This window comes from Gossypium hirsutum, chromosome D05 (assembly GCF_007990345.1).
Source record: "Gossypium hirsutum isolate 1008001.06 chromosome D05, Gossypium_hirsutum_v2.1, whole genome shotgun sequence".
In the NCBI taxonomy this organism is placed as follows: Eukaryota; Viridiplantae; Streptophyta; class Magnoliopsida; order Malvales; family Malvaceae; genus Gossypium; species Gossypium hirsutum.
In genome coordinates, this window is record NC_053441.1 from 34,597,544 (window position 1) to 34,619,762 (window position 22,219).

General features: G+C 33.4%; 2 protein-coding genes across 3 annotated transcripts; one reads left to right on the plus strand and one right to left on the minus strand.

The window, feature by feature from the left end:
- Positions 1-3,213: 3,213 nt before the first annotated feature.
- LOC107904146 (anthranilate synthase alpha subunit 1, chloroplastic) lies at positions 3,214-8,283 on the plus strand. Its single transcript, XM_016830419.2, has 11 exons — positions 3,214-3,636; positions 4,156-4,340; positions 4,435-4,624; positions 5,804-5,955; positions 6,095-6,210; positions 6,304-6,550; positions 6,619-6,675; positions 6,779-6,931; positions 7,080-7,160; positions 7,405-7,491; positions 7,718-8,283. Exons 1-11 carry the CDS (start codon positions 3,453-3,455, stop codon positions 8,039-8,041), a joined length of 1,776 nt encoding a protein of 591 aa, XP_016685908.1. The 5' UTR covers positions 3,214-3,452; the 3' UTR covers positions 8,042-8,283.
- Positions 7,818-9,017, minus strand: LOC107904147 (pleckstrin homology domain-containing protein 1). 2 transcript variants are annotated; one of them, XM_041092900.1, is made up of 2 exons: positions 8,487-9,017; positions 7,818-8,021 (listed from the first exon to the last, which is right to left on the minus strand). In XM_041092900.1, the coding sequence occupies exons 1-2, from the start codon at positions 8,870-8,872 to the stop codon at positions 8,012-8,014; spliced, it is 396 nt and encodes a 131-aa protein (XP_040948834.1). In that variant the 5' UTR covers positions 8,873-9,017; the 3' UTR covers positions 7,818-8,011. The 2 variants fall into 2 exon arrangements, with proteins under 2 accessions (XP_040948834.1, XP_016685909.1); XM_016830420.2 differs by lacking the exon at positions 7,818-8,021 and having other exon boundaries at positions 8,317-8,872.
- Positions 9,018-22,219: the final 13,202 nt, after the last annotated feature.

A 22,219-nucleotide genomic window follows, 5' to 3' on the forward strand; every position in this document is an offset into this window, starting at 1 on the left:
TTACTCAAATTGCTTCATCCATATTGTTTATACATTTATAAGTCTATACTATTATTTAAGTGTGTGATTGAGTTGGTGTCACTAGTCAATTTGATACCAACTAAGTCAAATAAATTACTAAAATGCCTGTGAATATTTTAAATAAGTTATATTATTACGAAGATTTGTATTTTTAAAACCAATAAAAATTATAAATGTTGAGATTTAAACCCATGCCCCAACTTTTTTATAATCTTTTTTCCACTTTAACCAAAGTTTTATTTTAATATTTTCATACATTTCCTTACACTCACAATTTCAACTATTTTTTAACTTTAATTTCGTACATATTACATTTATGTTATTATTATTAGTTTCAAACTTTACGTTGAATATTCTTAATATGATGTATTTACTTATTTAAATTTTCTTTTACTCTCAATGTAAATTATTTTTATTTTAATTCATACAAATTGCATATGTATTATTATTAGTTTCAAATCTTACGTTTCATTATTTGTTATATGTTATTTTTAAACGTACACTTATGTTTTAAATACATGTTTTTCGTACCCATACACGTGTGATTTAAGTAATTTGTTTTTGGATGAGTTAGTTGTTTAAGTATTTGGGTGGGTATTTTTTTTATAATTTAAATGACATTTATTAAAATACCATAACGAAGTTTAGGGTTTTTTAGTAATTTCATTATTTTATTTTTGATATAAATGATGCTTAAAACTACTCGTAGTCCATCATCAACCTTTAAAGAGGACGATAAATATCAATCAAGTTAATACTGAGTCAACTAACAATTTCGTTATTAAATTGGCTTTATTGAGTCAAGCAAAACCAAGACGACTGAGTTTTAGCTTGGTTGGTATCAACGTTGTTTGAATAGCAAATAAAAAGTTGCATTTGAATTTGGACAAATTCAAGTCCAATTTCTTAAGAGCTAAATTTTGATTTTCAAAATCCATTTTAAAATTTAGAATTTTCAAAATCCAAGATTGATTAAAAAAACGTGCGAACATTTTTTGTTTACTCTTCTTTCACACTTCCTTCAAAATTCAAACAATAAATAATTAATTTTATTTATAATAATTAACTTTTAGACTACCAGTTTTCAGTTCAACCAATCTGATTGGTTTGATTGTATAAATTATTTAAAATAAACATATTTAAAAACAGATAAAACTGATTCAATCGGTAGTTCGATCTACCCGATCGGTTCAACCAGTTTATGAGTCAATCAATCTGGCCCCTTATTTCGGACTAATACTTCGATCAATTTTTATCCGATTTATCTGACCGACTGATCCAATCCAATTCTGAAAACAATAACGAAGCTTCATGTATTTAATTTAAGTTTAGAATTCTTTTTAAATATTTTAACCCAAAAAACTTATAAAAATATAAAAATAGAAAAATACATTTTATTTGCCAATGCATAATTGAAAAAAAAAATCTCTTTGAAATAATATATAGAAACAATCAATCTTATTTTAAATTGTTCATAACAAAGTCGGAAAGCCATTTTTCATTCAAAATAAAAGTTTTCGGAATCGAATTGGTGGTCTTGCTGGTCCAATCAGTTCGATTGATACAATTGGTTCGATCGTTCTATCCAGTTCTATTAAATAAATTATTAAAATTCATAAAAATAAAATATTAAAAAATAAAAAAAGAACTAGTTCCATCACCCAGTTAACTGATTCGTACTGATTCCCAAGTCAACATGTCTAATGCCTTTTTCCAAACGATACCCTAGTCGGTTCTCGGTCTGATCGATTGGTCCAGTCTAGTTCGAATAATAATGTTCAAAATCCTACTAAATAATTAAAATTTTTAAAAATATATATATTTAAGGCTTAGAATGAGTTGAAATCCAAATCTAAATTTGAATGATTCAAATAATAAATTTGAATTAATTCAAAATCTTGAATTTAAATATTTTAATTGCGAATTTCGAAAATTTAAATTCAAATTTTAATTTCGAAAATGTTACCTAAAAAAAATTGAAAATTGTTAATTTTTAGGAAAAAACCTATAATATATCTGTGTAGGATTTCACCAAACTCATACTAAAAAAGAAGAATATGTTTCTAAATTAATTACAAAATTTGTGGATGACTGAATAAAACCATTTAAGAAAGAAAACAAATTCTAAAAACGTAAAATAAAGCAAAAACCTTAATTTTCATACCATAAATTGGAAAATGACAATCACAAAATCCTAGAAAAACGCTTTACTTGAAAATTTTACTATATAAAATTTCTGAATATAATTTTAGTTAGTGAATATTAGATGCGATAATTTGATTCTTAAATAAATAAATATAAAATTAAAATTGAATCGGTATAAATATGAGATGAATTAAAGCATAATGCAAATGCTTGTGAAAAAAAATTAAATATGATATAAGATTGAGTCTAAATTAAGTGAGTTTAAATGCGCTTGAAGACATAATATTTTTTAGGCTATAAAGGTGGTTATAGGTCAGACTGGGTCAAGTTTAAATATGATATTAAAACATTTTATACTTGTCCAAACCCGATCCACTCCGAAATAGAAGTCTGGGATTTTACCAAAACTCAATCTATTCTAGGTTCATCCATATAATTTTTAAATTTTTTTGAAAAATAATTATATTAATAAATCTAATATTTTATATATATTTTCATTTATTAAAACTTTTTAATAAACAAATTAACATTACATTATAGTATAGTATTATATATTATTATAGATTTAATTTTTATGTGTTATAATATAATATAAAATATATATATATTACAAAATTAGAAATGAATCAAGTCAGACCTTGAATGTTCTAGCTCGCAGCCTAGCTTATATCTTAAACAAATTTAATTTTTTTACCCAAATCTATTTTTTGAATTTAATATTTTTGTCTAAATTCTCTTAACTTTTAGACAAGCCTTTCGGTTTAAGTGGGTAGCCTAACCCTGAACAATCTGAACTAAGAGTTATGAGTAATTTAGATATGAGAAAAATATTATAATTATAATTATTTGAATGTATATTATTTGTTATTGTAATTATCTAATATTACAATGTCCCATATCATTTCTTAATTTTTATAAATTTAATATACTTTTGATAAATTTTACTAACTATTTCAACTAAACTAATCATATTTATTTTTGTATATTTGTGAGTTAAGAAAATGATAATATTATTTTAATCTGTGTAAATTATTTAGAAAAAGAAATGGTAACGCAAACAATCTTTTTCCTTGGAAAAAAGAAGCGTGTTGCTTACAGTGAATTTGGGGGTCAAATCCCTATCTTAACATGAGATGGAGGGGGGACACTTTTTCTTTTTTCAAATTAATTATATATAGGTTGTGACTTGTGAGAAGTGTGTGAAATGAGTGAAACGGCTGCTCAGGGCTCTCCACAACTCCTCTTTATTTATTTCACTAATTGTTAGAATAGTGCTAATCAACAGAATGCAGGCATCCATGTCGGTTACCTCGACGAACTCCACATTACCAATGCCAGTGCAAAGCAGCCTTGGATTCTCTCACCGCTTCCTTCCTTCATCTCATCGGTTTTCTCAACTTCCGATCACCCGCTTTTCTCCCGCTCCTACTTCACTCAAATGCAGGGGCTCTCTTTCAAGCTTTCCACTTGGTAAACTTTTTTTTTTTAAGTGAAAGAATCAACTCTTTTTTTTCCTTTTGCTGTTTGGCGTTTGAGAAAATGCGGGAAATTTGAAGAAAATTTTCAGTCTTCTTCTTTTTAATTATAGAATGAAAGAAATGATTGAAGTGAAATGATGAATGTGAACTGCTTTAATAGAGAAAACTTAATGCGAAAACGAATCTGGTTTGTATTTATTTTCTTAATCATTTATTAATAGAAATGCTAAATAGTAATCTTTTTCTTTTTTTTTCTTGGGCTTTAGTTTGAACTGTTCTGAAATGTGAACAAATTCCCCATCCATTTGTTTACTGAGAAAATGCGGGAAAGAAGGATTTAAATTCTCTAAATAATTAAAAAAAATGAAAATAAGGAACGATTTAAGGAGTAGAGTTAAGCAAGAACAGTAGATTTCTTTTGGGGTTTACTTTCCATATGTATAATTATATTTTAGATTCTAATCAAAGTGAGTGCAAATTGACTCCATTTATTTTTGTTTATTTTTTTCAGTTAATGATGAAAAGAAGTTTGTGGAGGCGGCCAAAAAAGCAAATTTAGTCCCCCTTTATCGTTGCATTTTCTCTGATCAACTGACTCCAGTGCTTGCATACCGGTGTTTGGTTAAAGAAGATGATAGAGAGGCTCCAAGTTTTCTCTTTGAGTCAGTGGAGCCTGGTTCTCGGGTTTCTAGTGTTGTACGAACTTTAACATATGCTTATTTGTTTGGTTCGTTTTCCTCCTATATGCAGGGTTATATTTACTTTTATAAGTTGGATTTTGATTGTATAGGGTCGATATAGCGTGGTTGGAGCTCAACCGACAATGGAAATTGTGGCAAAAGAAAACAAAGTTATGATTATGGATCATGAGGCAGGGAATTTGACTGAGGAGGTCGTTGAGGATCCGATGTGTATTCCCAAGAGAATCTCAGAGACTTGGAAACCCCGACTTGTTGAAGATCTTCCTGATGCGTTTTGTGGTGAGAATGATTCCTCTTGTGCATGTCTAATTGCCACAAATATATAGTTGATATGTTTTATAACTTTGGCTTTGGCTTTGGCTTTGGCATTTCTCTTCTTGATTGGTTGTTTTTATCTGCAATGTTCAGATTAAGGAAAGTTGATTAATAATTAGTTGACTGTTGTTGGCTTGTTCATAATTTAACGGCTCCTTTATTGTTGAATGACACTTGAAAATCGAGGGATCGATATAGCAATGCAGTAAATTCTGGTTTTGGAGTTATTTGTGCTACCTCTCATATTTGGAATGCTGATTTGTTCAAAACACGTGCTCGTATTTAGTTGGAAACAAAGTGACTAAAAGTCAATATTACATAGTACCGACAAAACATGATCATAGAGTTAATATTCATAGTGCGGAAAAAACATGATCATTTGTCGTAAAGCAATTAAGACAATTGAAAGATTTTCGACACGTAGAGCTGTCTTGAATTTGTGTAATTATTGTGACGGTTACAATATGACCGGTTAGGTATGTGGGCTTTTAGGACTACAGCTTGACATATAGCACGACAGAATTCCGTAGTTCTCATGATTTGCTAGCAGGTTTTATGGCTGTAATACGTTTTATGCCACATGTAGAATGCTGTGTGTTTGTCAGACTTAGTGAGTTATGTGTGAATTAAGAAAGTTCAGGGGTTTGAGTGGTTCAAAAGTGCATGATGGGGTTAGCATAAAGTATCTGTTATATTATGGGGGATCTAAAAACTGATTAGTGATTGAAGAAATTGTAAAATTTTAGCACTACAAGTATGTGATGTGTGCATCGTGTATTCACACGAAAGATGGTTAGATTTGTTGATTAAATAGGGTGCAAACCCACTCTTAAGTTCTGTATTTGGCTATAAATGATAGAGAACTTGAATGAAGGTACCCTATTTGGCAAATATATAGATTTATACATGCAGTAGTAATCAAGTATTTTGAAATTAAGCTACTTTATTGTATTCAACCAGCAACATTTTGGGTGCCTTAATTCTTAACCTGTTAGGTGCAGGATTTTATTAAGATTTTCCCATTGTAAGTAGTTGGTTTTCATGACGGTGTAGGAAAACTCTGATGTCATTTTATTGTGGATCCATACGGTTTCTTTATAAGTCTTTATGCTCACATTTTCTAGTAATTCCTGTAATGCGTAGGTGGATGGGTTGGTTATTTCTCCTATGATACAGTTCGTTATGTGGAGAAGAAAAAGCTTCCGTTCACTAAGGCACCACGTGATGACAGAAACCTGCCAGATATACATCTAGGACTCTACAACGACGTGATTGTATTTGATCATGTGGAAAAGGTATTCCATTTTCTCCATCAACAATGCACTTTTTCTTTCTAGCAGTACTAAAGTTCAGGATTTTAGTTCTGATTATCAATCAAGTCTGCTAGAAATGACAGTGAGATGGAGTAATATTAACAGTTGCTTTTATTTGCAGAAAGCATATATAATTCACTGGGTGAGGCTAGATAAACACTCGTCTGTTGAGAAAGCTTATAATGAAGGAGTTGAACACCTAGAGAAATTGGTAGCTAGAGTACAAGATGTTGAGCTGTGAGCACATTTATACTGTTCTACTGGTTTGATTAAGTTTAGATGCCTTTTAATTTCTCTGACATATAATTTTTTTTCTGATTTCATTCTTAGACCAAAGCTATCTCCAGGCTCTGTAGCATTACAAACCCATCACTTTGGCCCTTCTTTAAAGAACTCAAATATGGAAAAGGAAGAGTTCAAGAAAGCTGTACTGAAAGCGAAAGAGCATATTCTGGCAGGGGATATTTTCCAGATTGTATTAAGCCAACGTTTTGAACGGAGAACATTTGCTGACCCCTTTGAAATATATAGAGCTTTGCGAGTTGTGAATCCAAGTCCATATATGGCCTACTTGCAAGTAAGTTTGTTCTTTAATTACCTTTTAGTTGTGAACTGTTTCATTTTTATTTCACATGCCCCTTTCAGGCTAGAGGAAGTATTCTAGTTGCTTCAAGTCCCGAAATTCTTACCAGGGTAAAGAAGGTAATCTTTTACACTTTTTTTCTTACTGTTTTCTTTTTCCTGATTTTAAATTGTCTTTGGGATCTGAGGCTCTCAATTTCGTTTTTGTGATTGGCATGAGCAGAATAAGATTGTGAATAGGCCATTGGCTGGAACAACAAGGAGAGGAAAGACTCAGGCTGAAGATGAGCTGGCAGAAAAGCTATTGCTAAGTAATGAAAAGGAATGTGCAGAACACATCATGCTTGTTGATTTGGGTCGCAATGATGTTGGAAAGGTTTTTCCTTCAGCAATTGCAACTGTCTTTTTCTGCTCTATCTTTGTATTTGGTAGTGCATGACAGACTTTTAAACTTCACCGTCTGTCTTTTTTTTAGCGCAGAAAGGTGTGTAGCCAATCGTTTTTACTGCATGTTATTGATGTAGGTCTCCAAATATGGTTCTGTAAAGGTGGAGAAGCTGATGAATATTGAACGATATTCCCATGTGATGCACATAAGCTCCACGGTATGAAACAATGCTTTTATCATCTAAACATTTGTTGACTTATTTATGTGAAAGGGAACATATATGGTTCCTATTGATTCCAACTTTATTATTTACTTTGTTGCCTCTATGCATAACCAGTTGAAACAATACTAAACTCTTTAGATCCTTTATGGTATCTCCAAATTGCCCTTCGGCTCGAACTTGTTAATATTATGTTAATCGAGTGCAATACTTTGTTTATAAATTGCTGTAAATTATGCAGGTTACTGGTGAGTTGCAGGATCATCTCACTAGTTGGGATGTCCTCCGTGCTGCACTTCCCGTTGGAACTGTTAGTGGAGCACCAAAGGTACCATACCTGTTGCCCTTTTACCCTTTTACATGTTTTGCACAAATCCTGTTTTCTCAAATGATGATTGAATGCTTTCAAGTCTTTCCTTTGATTCTGGCATTACGGTCCAGCCCGGACAGCTTACGAGTCAAAGCAGCATTGCATATCACTGACAGTCTACTTAATCTAGGAAGTAATTCCCCTCTCCCCTCTAGGTTTTGATGAAGTTGAGATATTGGTATAGGTGAAGGCGATGGAGCTAATCGATGAGTTAGAGGTGTCAAGACGAGGTCCTTATAGCGGAGGATTTGGGGGCATTTCCTTCACTGGGGATATGGATATTGCGTTGGCTCTCAGGACCATGGTATTCCCTACAGGTAGCCGCTATGACACAATGTACTCATACAAAGGTTCCAGCAGACGCCAAGAATGGGTAGCTTATCTTCAAGCCGGCGCTGGTGTAGTTGCAGACAGTGATCCTGATGCCGAGCACCTCGAATGTCAAAACAAAGCTGCTGGCCTTGCTCGTTCCATTGACCTAGCGGAGGCTGCATTCGTTCATAAATGACATGCAAACTTTTATTCACCACAGCAGTTGTTAGCTAAACATGATCAGCTCAAGTTTTCTTTCGGTTATTTGGAACAACAGTATGAAAATATACTTCAGCCTCATCTGGGAAGCTAGGGAAAAAGAAGAAATACCAAAGGTAGATAATCTAAATTTTATGTCGGTTATGTAAGAAAATTATCTTCCATAAGAATTACGGATAAATTTCCGAAATTTGTCTAAACTAAAATTATCAAAATCAATCATCCTGTCTAAACTAAAATCAAACAAGCAAATATTTTGAATTTTAATATATATACATATAAAAGAATAAGCAAACAATTACCAATCTGATCATTGCCAAAAAAAGTAAAATATACAAACAACAGAATTATGATAGATCTGAGTGACTGTGGATGATCAACGCATGTTATCATAATAAACTATCTCGGAATCCGTAACGGACCTGGAGTGCTGAACTATGGAGCGTCCGATGGAGTTGATCCAATCCTCCTTTTCTTTCTCCGCATCGGCAATTAAGTACATGGTCTCCTCCCTCGTCGAAAGCTCAAAAGCGTACTGCTTGTTCAAGATATCTTCGGCTCCCTTCACGGTTAAACAGGTAGCAACTGGGATCACACCACGCGGGCGAGAGGCGCGTGTGATTGATGATTCCTTGAACCAGAACAGCCTCCCTTGTTTCAACACGAACCAGCGGCGACGCCAGGTTTTTATGTACTCACCTTGTTTAGCTAACCAGCCGGTTCGTTCGGGATTCGACCAGAATTGAACACCGTCGTAGTCGTTCGGTTTCTCCGTCAGCGCCGTCGCTGCTCGCCATAGGCTTGCCATAGCTGTGATTCGAGACGTCGAAGGAATGGAAGAGTGTTGAGAGAGAGAGAGAGCAAGAAGAGTGTATCAATCTCATTTGATTTATTTATTGAGGAGTAGTTCATTTATTCCTTCTCTCTGGATTTGGTTTAACTAAAATTTTGCTATTACAAATTCTACTTAGTGGTTGTATTTTAGTTATATTTTTTAAATCCATTAGTTTCTAATAGAAATTTTTTAATTAATAATCAAAGCATTTTAAATCATAATTAACGACAATTAATATGTTTAGAATTTTGGACAATTTATACAAAAAAGCCCTTTTTTTTAATTACTGAAATGGGCCCGGTATTTAATTATTTACCGGAATGGGCTATTTTCCGGCAAATCGCGTCCACGTCAGCGCGATGTCAAGGGACGCGCCAGCAAGTCGCGGCCACGTCAGCGCGCTTTGCTGACATTGCAACAAATCGAGCCCTCCAGGACACGATTTGCTGCCACGCCAGCAAAGCGCGCTGACGTGGCCGCGACTTGCCCCGCGCGTGAACAGTGCAACGGTCAAAAATTTGACCGTTGTCCCCCCCAACGGTAAAAAAAAAACACTATAAATACCCCCACCTTTTTTTTTTCACAAACTAATCCTCTCTCAAATTTCCTCTCAATTTGCTCTCAAATTCCTTCCAAATTTCTCTCAAATCCATATTTAATCTCAATTTGCTCTCAAGTTCTTCTTAAATTTCTCTTAACTCCTTTTTTTAAATAATTTTAATTTTTTTTAAAATTTTTTTGAACCGTAAAAATTTCTAAATTTCTCTTAAATTTTTTTAAATAATTTTAAAAATTTTGTTTTAAATGACCAGAGAATTGACTCGTCTTGATAAGCATCACATACCGGTGGAACAAATGAAAATGGTAAGTGTTAAATTTAATTTCTAAATATTATTTAAGAATTTTTTATTTATGCATTTTTAGATAATTATTAATTTATTATTTGTTATAAAAGTCTGTAGATCGGGTCTTAGAATGCAATATCCGGAATATACATGGTCCTTCATCACCGTTGGTAGAGAACTACCTGCGGGAAGCGGATTTTTGGCACGTGGCGACGATAGGCCGAGGATGCAAGGTGGACTCGAAACTAATCAGTGCGTTGATCGAGAGGTGGAGACCCGAGAAGCACACATTCCATCTTCCATGTGGAGAGTGCACTATCACTCTAGAAGATGTCAGTCTGCAATTGGGATTGCCGGTGGATGGGTACCCAGTCACCGGGTCTGCCCAATCTAGCGATTGGGGGGGTGTGCTACGAGCTTTTGGGCGCTATTCCGGAGAAAATGGAGGGAGGTAAGATCGAGATGGGCTAGTTACGTGACACATTCCTTGATCCGGATGAAGATTCAACCGAAATTGAAAGAATCCGATATGCTCGGGCATACATTCTTCAATTAATTGGAGGTTATCTGATGCCCGACACGTCACGGAGCCACGTACATCTAAGATGGCTGCTGAACTCATTGATTTTAGAGGAGCTGGTGAATTGAGTTGAGGGTCTGCCGTCTTGGCAACGTTATATCGAGAGATGTGCGGGGCAACGCGACTGAGAGAACAAATCAGAGGTTGCTTGTCACTACTGCAGTCATGGGCACGGTTTCGCTTTCCATTTTTACGTCCTAGAGTGGACCACCCATATACATTCCCACTCATAACGAGGTAAATTTTATATTAGATTTTACAATTATTATGTAAATTTTTAAAAATAAAAGTATGCTAAAAATTTATTTAATTAGGTGGAACCATCCGGCAAGTCATGCTCGATTACCTACCTCTCTTGAAGATATACGGCTTCTATTGGACCAACGGTCGGAAGCACAAGTAAGTATTAAATAAAATAGATAATTTCCGTACATTAGCTAGTCGATTGGTATTTAGTATTTAGTATTATGTATATAACTAATATTTCTATCATGTTCATATAGTTTCAATGGACACCATACGAGGATCCGGCAATTCGGGCAGTAATTCCGGAAGAGTTTTTACAAAATCCACAAACTTGACACGTGAAAGTCGTGTTGATCAACTACGCAACCTTGGAGCCGCACCAGTCAGATAGAGTGCTGCGACAGTTTGGATGTAGACAACCGATTCCCGTAGATCCTGAGGTGTTTGATTTTTAACACAAAGTCGACATTCGGCAATTGAATACGGATTGGACGAGATACTGGTCTGAGTACATGGAAATGTGGGAAGACCGGTATGAATATATACCTACTCGGGAACCAATCATCGTTCCGAAGTTAGCGTGCGTTCAAGAATAGCGTGCGTTCTAGAATACATGCCATGGTTTAGGATCCATGGCAAGCCGTATTTACTGACGCCAGAGGAGAGGCAGCGACAAATACGTGTCAAAAGGGAAAGGCGCGGGCCTCTAAATCCAAGACGACAAGAAGACGAAGGCAGCCCCTCAACGAGACCCAGACATTCACCCGGCTCATCATCAGCGGCCATGCAATCACCATGCCCAACGAGAGCACCGAAACAGTCACCCGACGCAGCAGTTCAACCGATGATACCCACGCAACCGCCTTTTCAGATGATGCTAGGTGCGTTTCCTAGCCCTTATATGTATCTTAACCCTTATATGTATCCTTTTCCGAGTCCTATGGCAGGTTGGAGCCAAATGCCCGGTTCAGCTCCATTTCCTGTTACACCGAGTGGATCGCCGATGTATAGGCCAGCGGCACACAAGGGATCGCATGAGGGGCTGTCAGGGAGCTCTCCTTTTTACCAATCCCCACCAACGTATGAGTTTCAAACACCGTCGCTGTTCGTGATGCAAACACCTCCACATACACTATTCTTTGAAGGTGGATCATCATCCCAAGTCCAACAACCAGATGCCGTACCGGAAGAACCAGAATCCCTGCCGGAGGAACAACAACCGTCGCCGAAAGCTAGAGAAAGGAGGAATCCAGCGCGTAACCGTCGACGGCCACCATGTGGCACTGAATCCCCCGGACATAGACATTGATTGCCGTATTTAAATTTATTTGTACAAATATTTTGAATATTTTGATATTATTTTATGTAATAAAATAGAAATTTTTTTGAGTTATTTTGATATTATTTGATGTAATAAAATAGAAGTTTATTTGATGTAATAAAATAGAAATTTTTTTGAGTTATTTTGATATTATTTGATGTAATAAAATAGAAATTTTTTTGAGTTATTTTGATATTATTTGATGTAATAAAATAGAAGTTTATTTGATGTAATAAAATATAAATTTTTTGAGTTATTTTGATATTATTCGATGTAATAAAATAGAAGTTTATCTGATATAATAAAATATAAATTTTTTTGAGTTATTTTGATATTATTTGATGTAATAAAATAGAAGTTTATTTGATGTAATAAAATAATTTTTTTGAGTTATTTTGATATTATTTGATGTATTAAAATAGAAGTTTATTTGATGTAATAAAATATAAATTTTTTGAGTTATTTTGATATTATTTGATGTAATAAAATAGAAGTTTATTTGATGTAATAAAATATAAATTTTTTGAGTTATTTTGATATTATTTGATGTAATAACATGTGATTAATTAGTTTGTACAAATATTTTGAATATTTTGATATTATGTGAGGATTCTACTAACCATTAACACAATTATCAGTTAATATTTTTACATTCACATAATGTTAGATTTGAAAAACTGTTTTGATTGTTACTAAAAATTAATACAATTATCAATAAATAATTGAAAAATATAATTTATTTACAATTACATTCAACTATTCCGATTAGGGCATGATCGGCTTGTATGGTCTGGATTCCTACACCATCCGCACAACTTCTGTTGACTGGCTGTTTCTCGAATATTCATATTACTACGTATTCTAGTCGAGCAAGGTCGACCCTTTGGTTTACGACGCAATTCTCTATCCGGTAACAGCTTAAAAGGAGCAAGAGATACGGGCGGCCACTTACGTTCATCTGGGACCGGTGGGAAAACGTGTCTCCAGACGCTGTACATGTTTTCTAATTTGTACACTTCGTCCACATAGCTCATCGGATCCAGACGGAGATTTTGACAAGCTACAATAACATGAGCGCATGGATAACGAAGTGCATTAAACATCCCAAAGTCCCAAGTCCTATTTCGCAAGTGTACACGATATTGCCCGCCAACAACACCTTAGTGCAGTCTGTCAAACTCTGTCACGCAAAACCATAAATTGTCTCGATCGTGACACACTGTGTGCATGGTGTTTGCCCTCGCCTTGGCCTTGTTAATTTCTTGAACTACCTTACTGCACCATACATGACCTCCCTGCATCTGGCCTACATAACTTGCTGCTCGCTTTGGAAATAGCGCCGCCAAACGAAAATATGTCTCTCGCACAACCGATGTTATCGGTAGATGGTGCGTTCCTTTAAGAACAAAATTTATGCATTCAGCCAGGTTCGACGTCATATGGCCATATCGTAGGCCGCCGTCGTATGCTTGTCCCACTGTTCGAAACGTATGTTACAAAGGTAGTCCGCCCTTTCTCCGTCGGTGTTATTGCAAATGCAATTGGAAGAATTCTCCCACCGCCATCCTGTGCCACTGCAAGCAATAGCCGATGAGTATACCTACCGAACATAAAGGTACCATCAATTTGTACCAATGGCTTGCAGTATAGAAATGCGTCTCGGTATTGCTTAAAGGTCTAAAACAGGCGTTTGAACACTTGGCATCCACGTAGCAATCGGCCGTTGTAGTACGCATGTTCTATTTCAAGGTCTGTGATGGCACCTGGGACGTATCTATATAGCACCTGACACCACTACCGTATTTCATTATATGAGGCGTCCCACCCACTATGCATCTTCTCCAACGCCTTTTGCTTAGCTATCCAAGCCTTGCGGTAAGAGGGCGTGTACCCTATTTGGCTACGAATATTGGTAATTAACACCGGCATTGATGTCCTAGGATCTACTTTAACCGTGGGCAGTATCAAGCTAGCTAACATAGCTGAATCCATATTGGGATGATCTTGTGAAACACCTATAAACCGAGTACATTAAATAATGCAACATTGCATAATAAAAGTATTATTCAGAAACTGTCAATACTGTACCTACAACACATGTATGTGGACCTTTGTACTTTTTAATCTCCCACAACCCTGTCATTTTCCTTAACGAGGCGTAGATTTTCCATAAAAATGTGCCATCTTGGACCGCACACTTCGTCTCAAACTTATCAAATTTGGATTTAACGACGTGGTAGTTAACACCGTTTTTGATGCTATGTTGTTTCAAAGCACCAATAAAACTATCCTTGTTGGTAAACTGATTACCAACTTCAAATTCACCGAAATCTACCCCTGAACTTGTACGATCACACAACCGGTGTGGTAGATCTGGAAACTCTAACGCATCATCTGCAGACAGATCAACATTATGCATGTGGGCTGGAGGTGAGTATGCTCTGAATCGTGGATTTTCTTCTTTATTTGAACTCCTTTCAGCATCTTCAGGTTCTATTGGAATAGGCTCCGGTTCAGAAAATAAGCCAACTTCTGCACCATCCGGCCTGGGCTCTCGAGGTGGATCCACATCGGAGTCATTTTCTAACCCATAATCATCTCTAGCGTACGAGGTTCCCTCACCGGTTGACGTCGTAGGGAGTACATCATCCCTTATTCTGGGCATTTGATAACATCCCCAATTAGATGTAGATTGCCACCCACTAGAACTTGATGCCGTTCCCCAGTACGTATTTCTAGCATCAAACATCGAGTCACCGATGTACATGTCCCATCCACCGACAGAGTGTCTTGCAGGGGATGTGTATTCGACACCACTACCAAACATGGGCTGCTCCATATTTTGTAACCCACTAACCGAGTGTCAGCCAGGGGTCGTGTATACATCTCGAACACCGGTCGCAAGTACATCATTTGGCGATGTAAATTATACATATAACTCAATATAAGGTGCTTCACTAGCAAGATGAGTCTGCACCATTGCCTCCAAGCTACGAGCACCTTTTATGTCGAACGAGTCATATGTCACCGGATCAACAGAAGAACAAAATCAATACGTGATTGACAGAACTTTCATTGGCGTCGTTCCGAAAATTTTACGCCTAATTCTTTTACAAAGTTCTGTCAAATCTATGTTCTGGTTAAAAACCAGTAGCACCGTATTCTCCGACAAAAAAACAACACCATTCTCGGTGTGGCAAACCTCACCATCGTAGTAAATAACAGCACTAATACGTTCACTCATATTTGAAACTCTAACCTTCTTAGCTTCTCTAAATTGTTTCTGCTGTGACTTATGCATTTTGAGAACATTTTTTGCCTCATTTATAGCCTCAGCCCAAACATGCTACTGTAGCAAAAGCGTGTCCATGTGAGCGCGATTTCACAAATTCTTCTCATAAAGCATCCTGGTAGAAGCGATTTTATACTATTTGCTTAGAAACGTCAACTCGAAATTATTTCTTCCAGGACCAACTGTAGCAAAAGCGCGTCCACGAGGGCGCGATTTCAGAAATTCTTCTCAAATAGCATCCTGCTTGAAGCGTTTTTTATACTATTTGCTCAGAAATGTCAACTCGAAATAATTTTTTCAGGACCTACTGTAGCAAAAGTGCGTCCACGTGGGCGCGATTTAACAAATTCTTCTCATAAAGCATCCTGGTAAAAGCGATTTTATATTATTTGCTCAGAAATGTCAACTCGAAATTATTTCTTCCAGGCCCTAAAAACCCTAAAAAGCCTGAACCCTAAACCCTAAAAGCCAAAAAAACCTAACGTGGGAAAAACGGCAAAATCGCGTCCCCCGAAACGCGCTACGTGGCATGAAGTCGCGGCCACGACAGCGCGCTGACGTGGACGCGATTTGCCAGAAAATGGCCCATTCCGGTAAATAATTAAATACCGGGCCCATTTCGGTAATTTAAAAAAAAGGGTTTTTTTGTGTAAATTGCCCTAAAATTTTATTCAAATAATAACTTTAAAATATTAGCACAAATTTCTTTAAATAAATTATAATTATAATTATCACAACTTCTTCCCTATATTTTAACTAACACTTCTATTAAATTATAATAATTATTTCAAAATTTTATTTTATTTTTACTTTTTTAACTAATAATTTTAAATTAAATAATATAATTATTTTTAAATGTGAATTTAATAGTACGATGAAAAATAAAGAGTATCCTCATCAGTTCAAAATTTTTTTCAAACTTGTGCTTTTATATATACTAGTTTCTGATATTCAGTGCAACTATTTTTAATATCTAATGAAATATTTTTATTTCATATAATTGGAGATGGATTACTTCAACCCTTATTATGAATTTGAATAAAGGTAAAAGAACAACTTTATCTTAAAATTTTATGTAATTTCTTAAAGATTGAATTCTAATAAATAAAAATTATTTAGAGAATTAAGATTAAAGTGTGATTTACAATAATAATACATAAAATTAACTATGCTTTTAATTTATTAAAATGATTAAATTAACCATTAATTTTTAAATTTAATGTCAATTTAGTTTTAATATTAAAAATTATTTTTAACATTTTATATTTTAAATATATTTTATTTTAAAACCAAATAATAATATTATCAGTTAAAAAGTGAATCTTGTTCAAATTTAACTTGTCTAATTGGAATAAGATTATTTAATATATTTTTAATTTTCTAATAATTTATTTTTGTAAGTAAAATAAGAATCGACATTAAATCATCCAGTATTATAAAAAAATATGAAACAAATTAAAGAAAAAAACTTAAATTTATTAAAAATAATTAAAATAAATGTAAAAAATCCAACTTTCTAAAAAAATTAAAAAATTTATTTTAATACTCCATTATTTAATTTTTTTTGAAGCCTATAAAAGTGACGGTGCAAAGTATAACTTTATCATTAGAATCTTACATTGTTGGTCTTTTTTATATTGCAACTGTTCCATCTTCAATATTTAAATTTCCTTTTATATATGTGGAGTTGCATGAATCATGCTGATATTTTTTAAGCGATAAATTTTAATTTTAATTTATATATAATTATAATATTAATTAAATGATAATTATTTAAAAAATATATAGTAATTAATTGATATACTCAATTGTGCAGTTCATATAAATAATAAAAAAAATATTATTGATATGATATTATTGAATGTTATTTATAAGGGTAAATCTTAATTTTAATTTATATATGAATGTAGCACTATTAAATGATAATTAATTTAAAATAATATATAACAATTAATTGGTATACAAATAAAAATATCTATATTAATGTTAAATAAGTAATATAATGAACAATAAATGATATTCTCGTTGGTTCAAAAGTTTTTTCAAACTCGCGTTTTTATATATATTATAGATCAATTTTAGTCCTTATATTAGTCTTGTATCATGCGTAAAGTTATAAATTTAGTCTATGCTCTCCAAATGGATCATTCTTAATCATTATATGTGAAAATAGTAAGTTGGTATGGCATTACACATGCGTTAATATGTTTGCCACTTTAGATTTTGAAAATAACAAAATTTAACTTAATAAATTTAATAACTACCATTTGGTCAAGACTAAAATTTTAAAACTATAAAAGTATAAAAATTAAAAATGGGCAAATTAAAGTACAAGAAGTAAATCCACAATTCATACATAGGACAAGGACTAATAGCAGAATTTAACCTTTGGTTTATTAGTTTCTATTTTCTTTAAGAGTAACTTATGTATTATTAAATTATGTATTGATCACCGAATTTTAATTTGTTATAAAACAGTTACTAATGTTATCGATTTATAACAGTTTGGTCACTGAATCATTAACTACCAGTAATATATAATTGTAAGCTGCCATAATACGTTAAAATATTATTTTAGACGATAAATTTAGGTTAAATTATATAATTAATTCCTATACTTTTCTTTTTGGACAATAAATCCCTATACTTTTTGTTTTTTTGAGCGATTTAAATTTTTTATTTTCTTTTTTACTTTAATATAATTTTCTTCTTCCTTTCTTTTTATCTCTTCTCCCTTTCTTTGAAGTTAGATAAAAAACTAAGGTGATTAATAATTGCAATGGTCTAAAACACAAATTAGCAAGCTAAACAAGTCAAAACAAATTTGAAAGATCCTTCAATGGTGGAATTTATGAATGATTCAAACATGGGTAAAGAGGAAAATCCCATTAAAAAAACGCCATTTAAAAGTTGCATCAAACTAAAGGAAATAAGTTAAAATGTTTTTTTAATATAAAAAAGAGAGTAAAAACTTGAAATCTGTAGGTGAACAAACTTGCAAGGTGCATCAATGGCGAAATTTATGAAATACTCAAACATGGGTAAAGAGGAAAATCCTAGAAAGAAAATTAAAAAAAAGTCCATTAAAGCTTACATCAAACTAAAGCTAATAAGTTAAAAAAAAGAAGAAAGAAAAAAAAAAAAGAATGAAATCTTGAAACCTGTAAGTGAAGATTGTAGGCAAAGGGCATTCTTTGATTAAAACTTTGAGGTCTTCAAAAGGGTTAAAATTCTTTAGACCATCCAATCTAATTTCTACAATATCAGTTGTAAAAGGCTTTAGCTTTAGCCGTGTCAGCTACCATCTTATCAGAGGAATCCACAGTTATTGGAGCACAAACCAGCGTGGGATTCTTCCTCATTTCAACTATAAAATAAAGAAAGAACATATTAAAAGAAAATAAAAGAAAAAGAATTAAATTGCTAAAAAAGAAAAATATAGGGATTGATTGTTCAATTTGACCTAAAGTTTCCGTTTAAAATGATAATTTAACGTGTATGTTGAATAATGTGATGTCATTCAATAAATGTGCTTAGAATGGATGGATTTAGGAAATTTAGATGCGTGAATGTATTTATCTAAGAAACATGAAATAGTAGATCAAGAGTCAAATTAAGATGCATGTATAGAAATTAATAGTCACTTGCAACAATTATATAAAGGGTTTAAGTGAACTAGAAGAATGTAGGAGAGTGTAAGAGAATATGATGCAAGTAAAAAAAAAAAGAATTCATTCTACATTGAGTGTCTCTTCCCTTGACCATCTCTAGATTCTCTCTAATAAAGTAGTATCAAAGTTATAGATCTTTACAAAGTGAGAGAGTGTTGAAAATAAAATTGGCTGTGGCTTTCATAAGCACACTCTATAACAATGTTCAAGTTCCTGTCTTCGAAAGTAAAAATTATGATTTTTGGGAAATTAAAATTGAGACACTATTCACTTCATTGAATGTCTTGGAGTTAGTCAAGGAAGGCTAAGAAAATTCAGAAGATGCTACATAAGAACAACTTGAAGAATTAAAGAATAAGAAGATCATGGATGCTAGAGTTCTTGGGATGATCCAAAGAGGAGTCTCGAATGTCATATTTCCTAGAATCATAAGAGCAAAGAAATCAAATGAAGCATGAGACATTCCGCAACAAGAATTCGAAGGAGACACAAGGTGAGAATTGTTAAACTTAGAGAATTTGAGAATGAAAAAAAAAAAACTGAAAGAGCTTAATAGCATAAATGAGTATCATAATAAATTATCTAAGTTGGTGAATCAAATGAAGGCACATGGAGACACAATAAATGATTGTGGACTAGTTGATAAAATTCTAATCGGTCTAATGGAAAATTTTGATCCCATGGTGGCTGTTATTGAAGAAACTATGGATTTGTCAACCATGATTGTTCAAGGGTTGGTGGGTTCACTAAGATCCTATGAGCAAAAATTATTACGTTGCTCAGAAAAATTTGTTAAGAGCGCGTTTCAATCTAATCTTACCATTGTTTCCATGAATGGTGAGAAATCTTCAATACAAAATAAAGGTGAGCCTTTTAGAGGCGACAGATTTAAAAGAGGCTGAAGTAGAAGAAACGACAATGGTGGATGAGGTAATGCCAATGAATTTAATAAGTGGTGTGGAATTTGTAAAAAGAATAGTTATGAAGAGGATTGTTGGAACAAAAGTAAGCTATAATAGTACAATTGCAAGAAGTTTGGAAGATAAAGAATGATGAGAACCTATTCTTTTCTTGCCATAAGGCTTTTAAGAAACAAAAGAATGTGTGGTATTTGGATAGTGGTTGAAGTAATCACATGATGAGAGATAAAGAAAAATTTCTTGATATAGACTCCACATTTCGCTCAAAGGTGAAAATGGAAAATGGTAAATATGTCGAAGTTCAAGACAAAGGCAATATTAGAGTTGAAACAAAGTAAGGAAGCAAAAGATCATCCATGATACTCTTTATGTGCCAACATTAGATGAAAATTTGTTGAGTATTGGACATGTTTTGGGGCATGATTATTCTCTATCCTTTGAGAATTAAGAGTTCAAAATCCTTAATTTGAAATGAAAAATTATTACTACAATCAAAATAACCAACAATAGAAGCTTTCTACAATTTTTTCAATACAAGAAGAGTCTTAGATTGATGGTTAGAGGAGAAAATGGCTTTTGTTTGTGGCACAGGAGACTTAGGCACTTAAACTACAAAGATCTCAAGTTGCTTGCTCAAAGAAATATGGTATATAGGTTGCCAATAATTGAAGAAAAATCTAGTGTGTGCGAAGGTTGTATGCTTGGCAAACAACACTGCCAACCATTTCCAAAGGAACGGCCATGGAGGGCTAAGTTCACACCGATGTGTGTGATTCTATGAAAACTTTGTCTCATGCTCAAAATAGGTACTTTATTTTATTCATTGATGATTTAACTCGTATGACATGAGTGTATTCAGTGTGATCCTATGAAAACTTCGTCTCATGCTCAAAATAGGTACTTTATTTTATTCATTGATGATTTAACTTGTATGACATGAGTGTATTTTATGAGATAAAAATATGAGTAGTATCAATATTTACGAGGGTTAAAGTTCTCGTTGAGAAGTGATATAGGAAAGGAATACACCTCTAATGAGTTCTATAAGTTCTATGAAAATGAAGGCATGGAACGCCAGTTGATTGTTGGGCATTCACCACAACAAAACGACGTGTTTAAAAGGAAGAATCAAACAGTGATGGAGATGATCAAATCCATATTGTTCAAGAAAGGGATATTTAAATAATTTTGGTCTAAAGCTATTAATACAACTATGTATTTTCTAGATAGATGTCCAACTAAAGTCGGATGAAATAGGACTCCATTTTAAGCATGGAGTGAAAGAAAACCGTCCGTAACCTGCCTGTAACCTACCTTAAAGTTTTTTGGTATGTTTGTTATGCTCAAATCCCCTAAGAAAAGGACTAAGTTCGAATAAACAAGTGAGAAGTGTGTGCCATTGGCTATAATTCTATGTCAAAGGGTTATAAACTTTACAGCTTGAAAACCAAGAAGGTGATACATGGTGTTTAATGAAAATATTACATGGAATTGGCAATAATAAAAGGTTGAGAAAACCGTTCTCGTGATGATTATGCATCTAGTAATGTTGATGAGCAACTGACTCATTCTACACCAAATTCTTCATCCTCGTCAAGTTCTCTAAGTTCTAGTTTTCATCACCAACTCCACTCCAAGAAAAATGAGGAGTTTAATTTATGTTTATGCTAGATGCAATTATTTTGTAGTTAAACCAAAAAGCTTTAAAGAAGTAATCAAAGAGGATTTTGGAAGACAACTATGTAAGAAGAAATTGATGCAATTGAAAAGAACAAGACATGATAGTTGGTTAAAAAGCCAAATAACAAATAAGCTATTGACATAAAATGGGTATACAAGATGAAGCACAATCCAAATGGTTTGGTCCAAAGAAACAAATCCATTCGTGGTGAAAGGTTATGCAAAGTAGCTTGATATTAGCTATCATGAGATCTTTGCTCCAGTTGCTCATCTGATCACAGTCAAAGAACATCATATTAAGGGAGAATATGTTGAATAATGTGACGTCATTCAGTAAATGTACTTAGAATGAATGAATTAGGAAATCTAGATGCATGAATGTGCTTTCCTAGTGCATATAGTAGATCAAGAGTCCAATTAAGATGCATGTATAGAGATTAATAGTCACTTGCAACAACTATATAAAGGGTTGTAAGTGATGAAGTCATTATAGAAAAATGAAGTAAAAGAATGTAGAAGAGTGTAAGAGAATAAGATGTAAATAAACAAAAAAAAAAAAGAATTCATTCCATATTGAATGTCTATTCCCTTTATCATCTTTAGATTCTCTCCAACAGTACCACATTAGCTTGTCATTATACTATTAATAGTTAGTGACCAAAATGTTATAAATTGATAATGTTAGTGACCATTTTGTGACAAATTAAAATTCGGTGATCAAAACGTAATATACAATATACATAAGTGACTATTTTTGTAATTTAC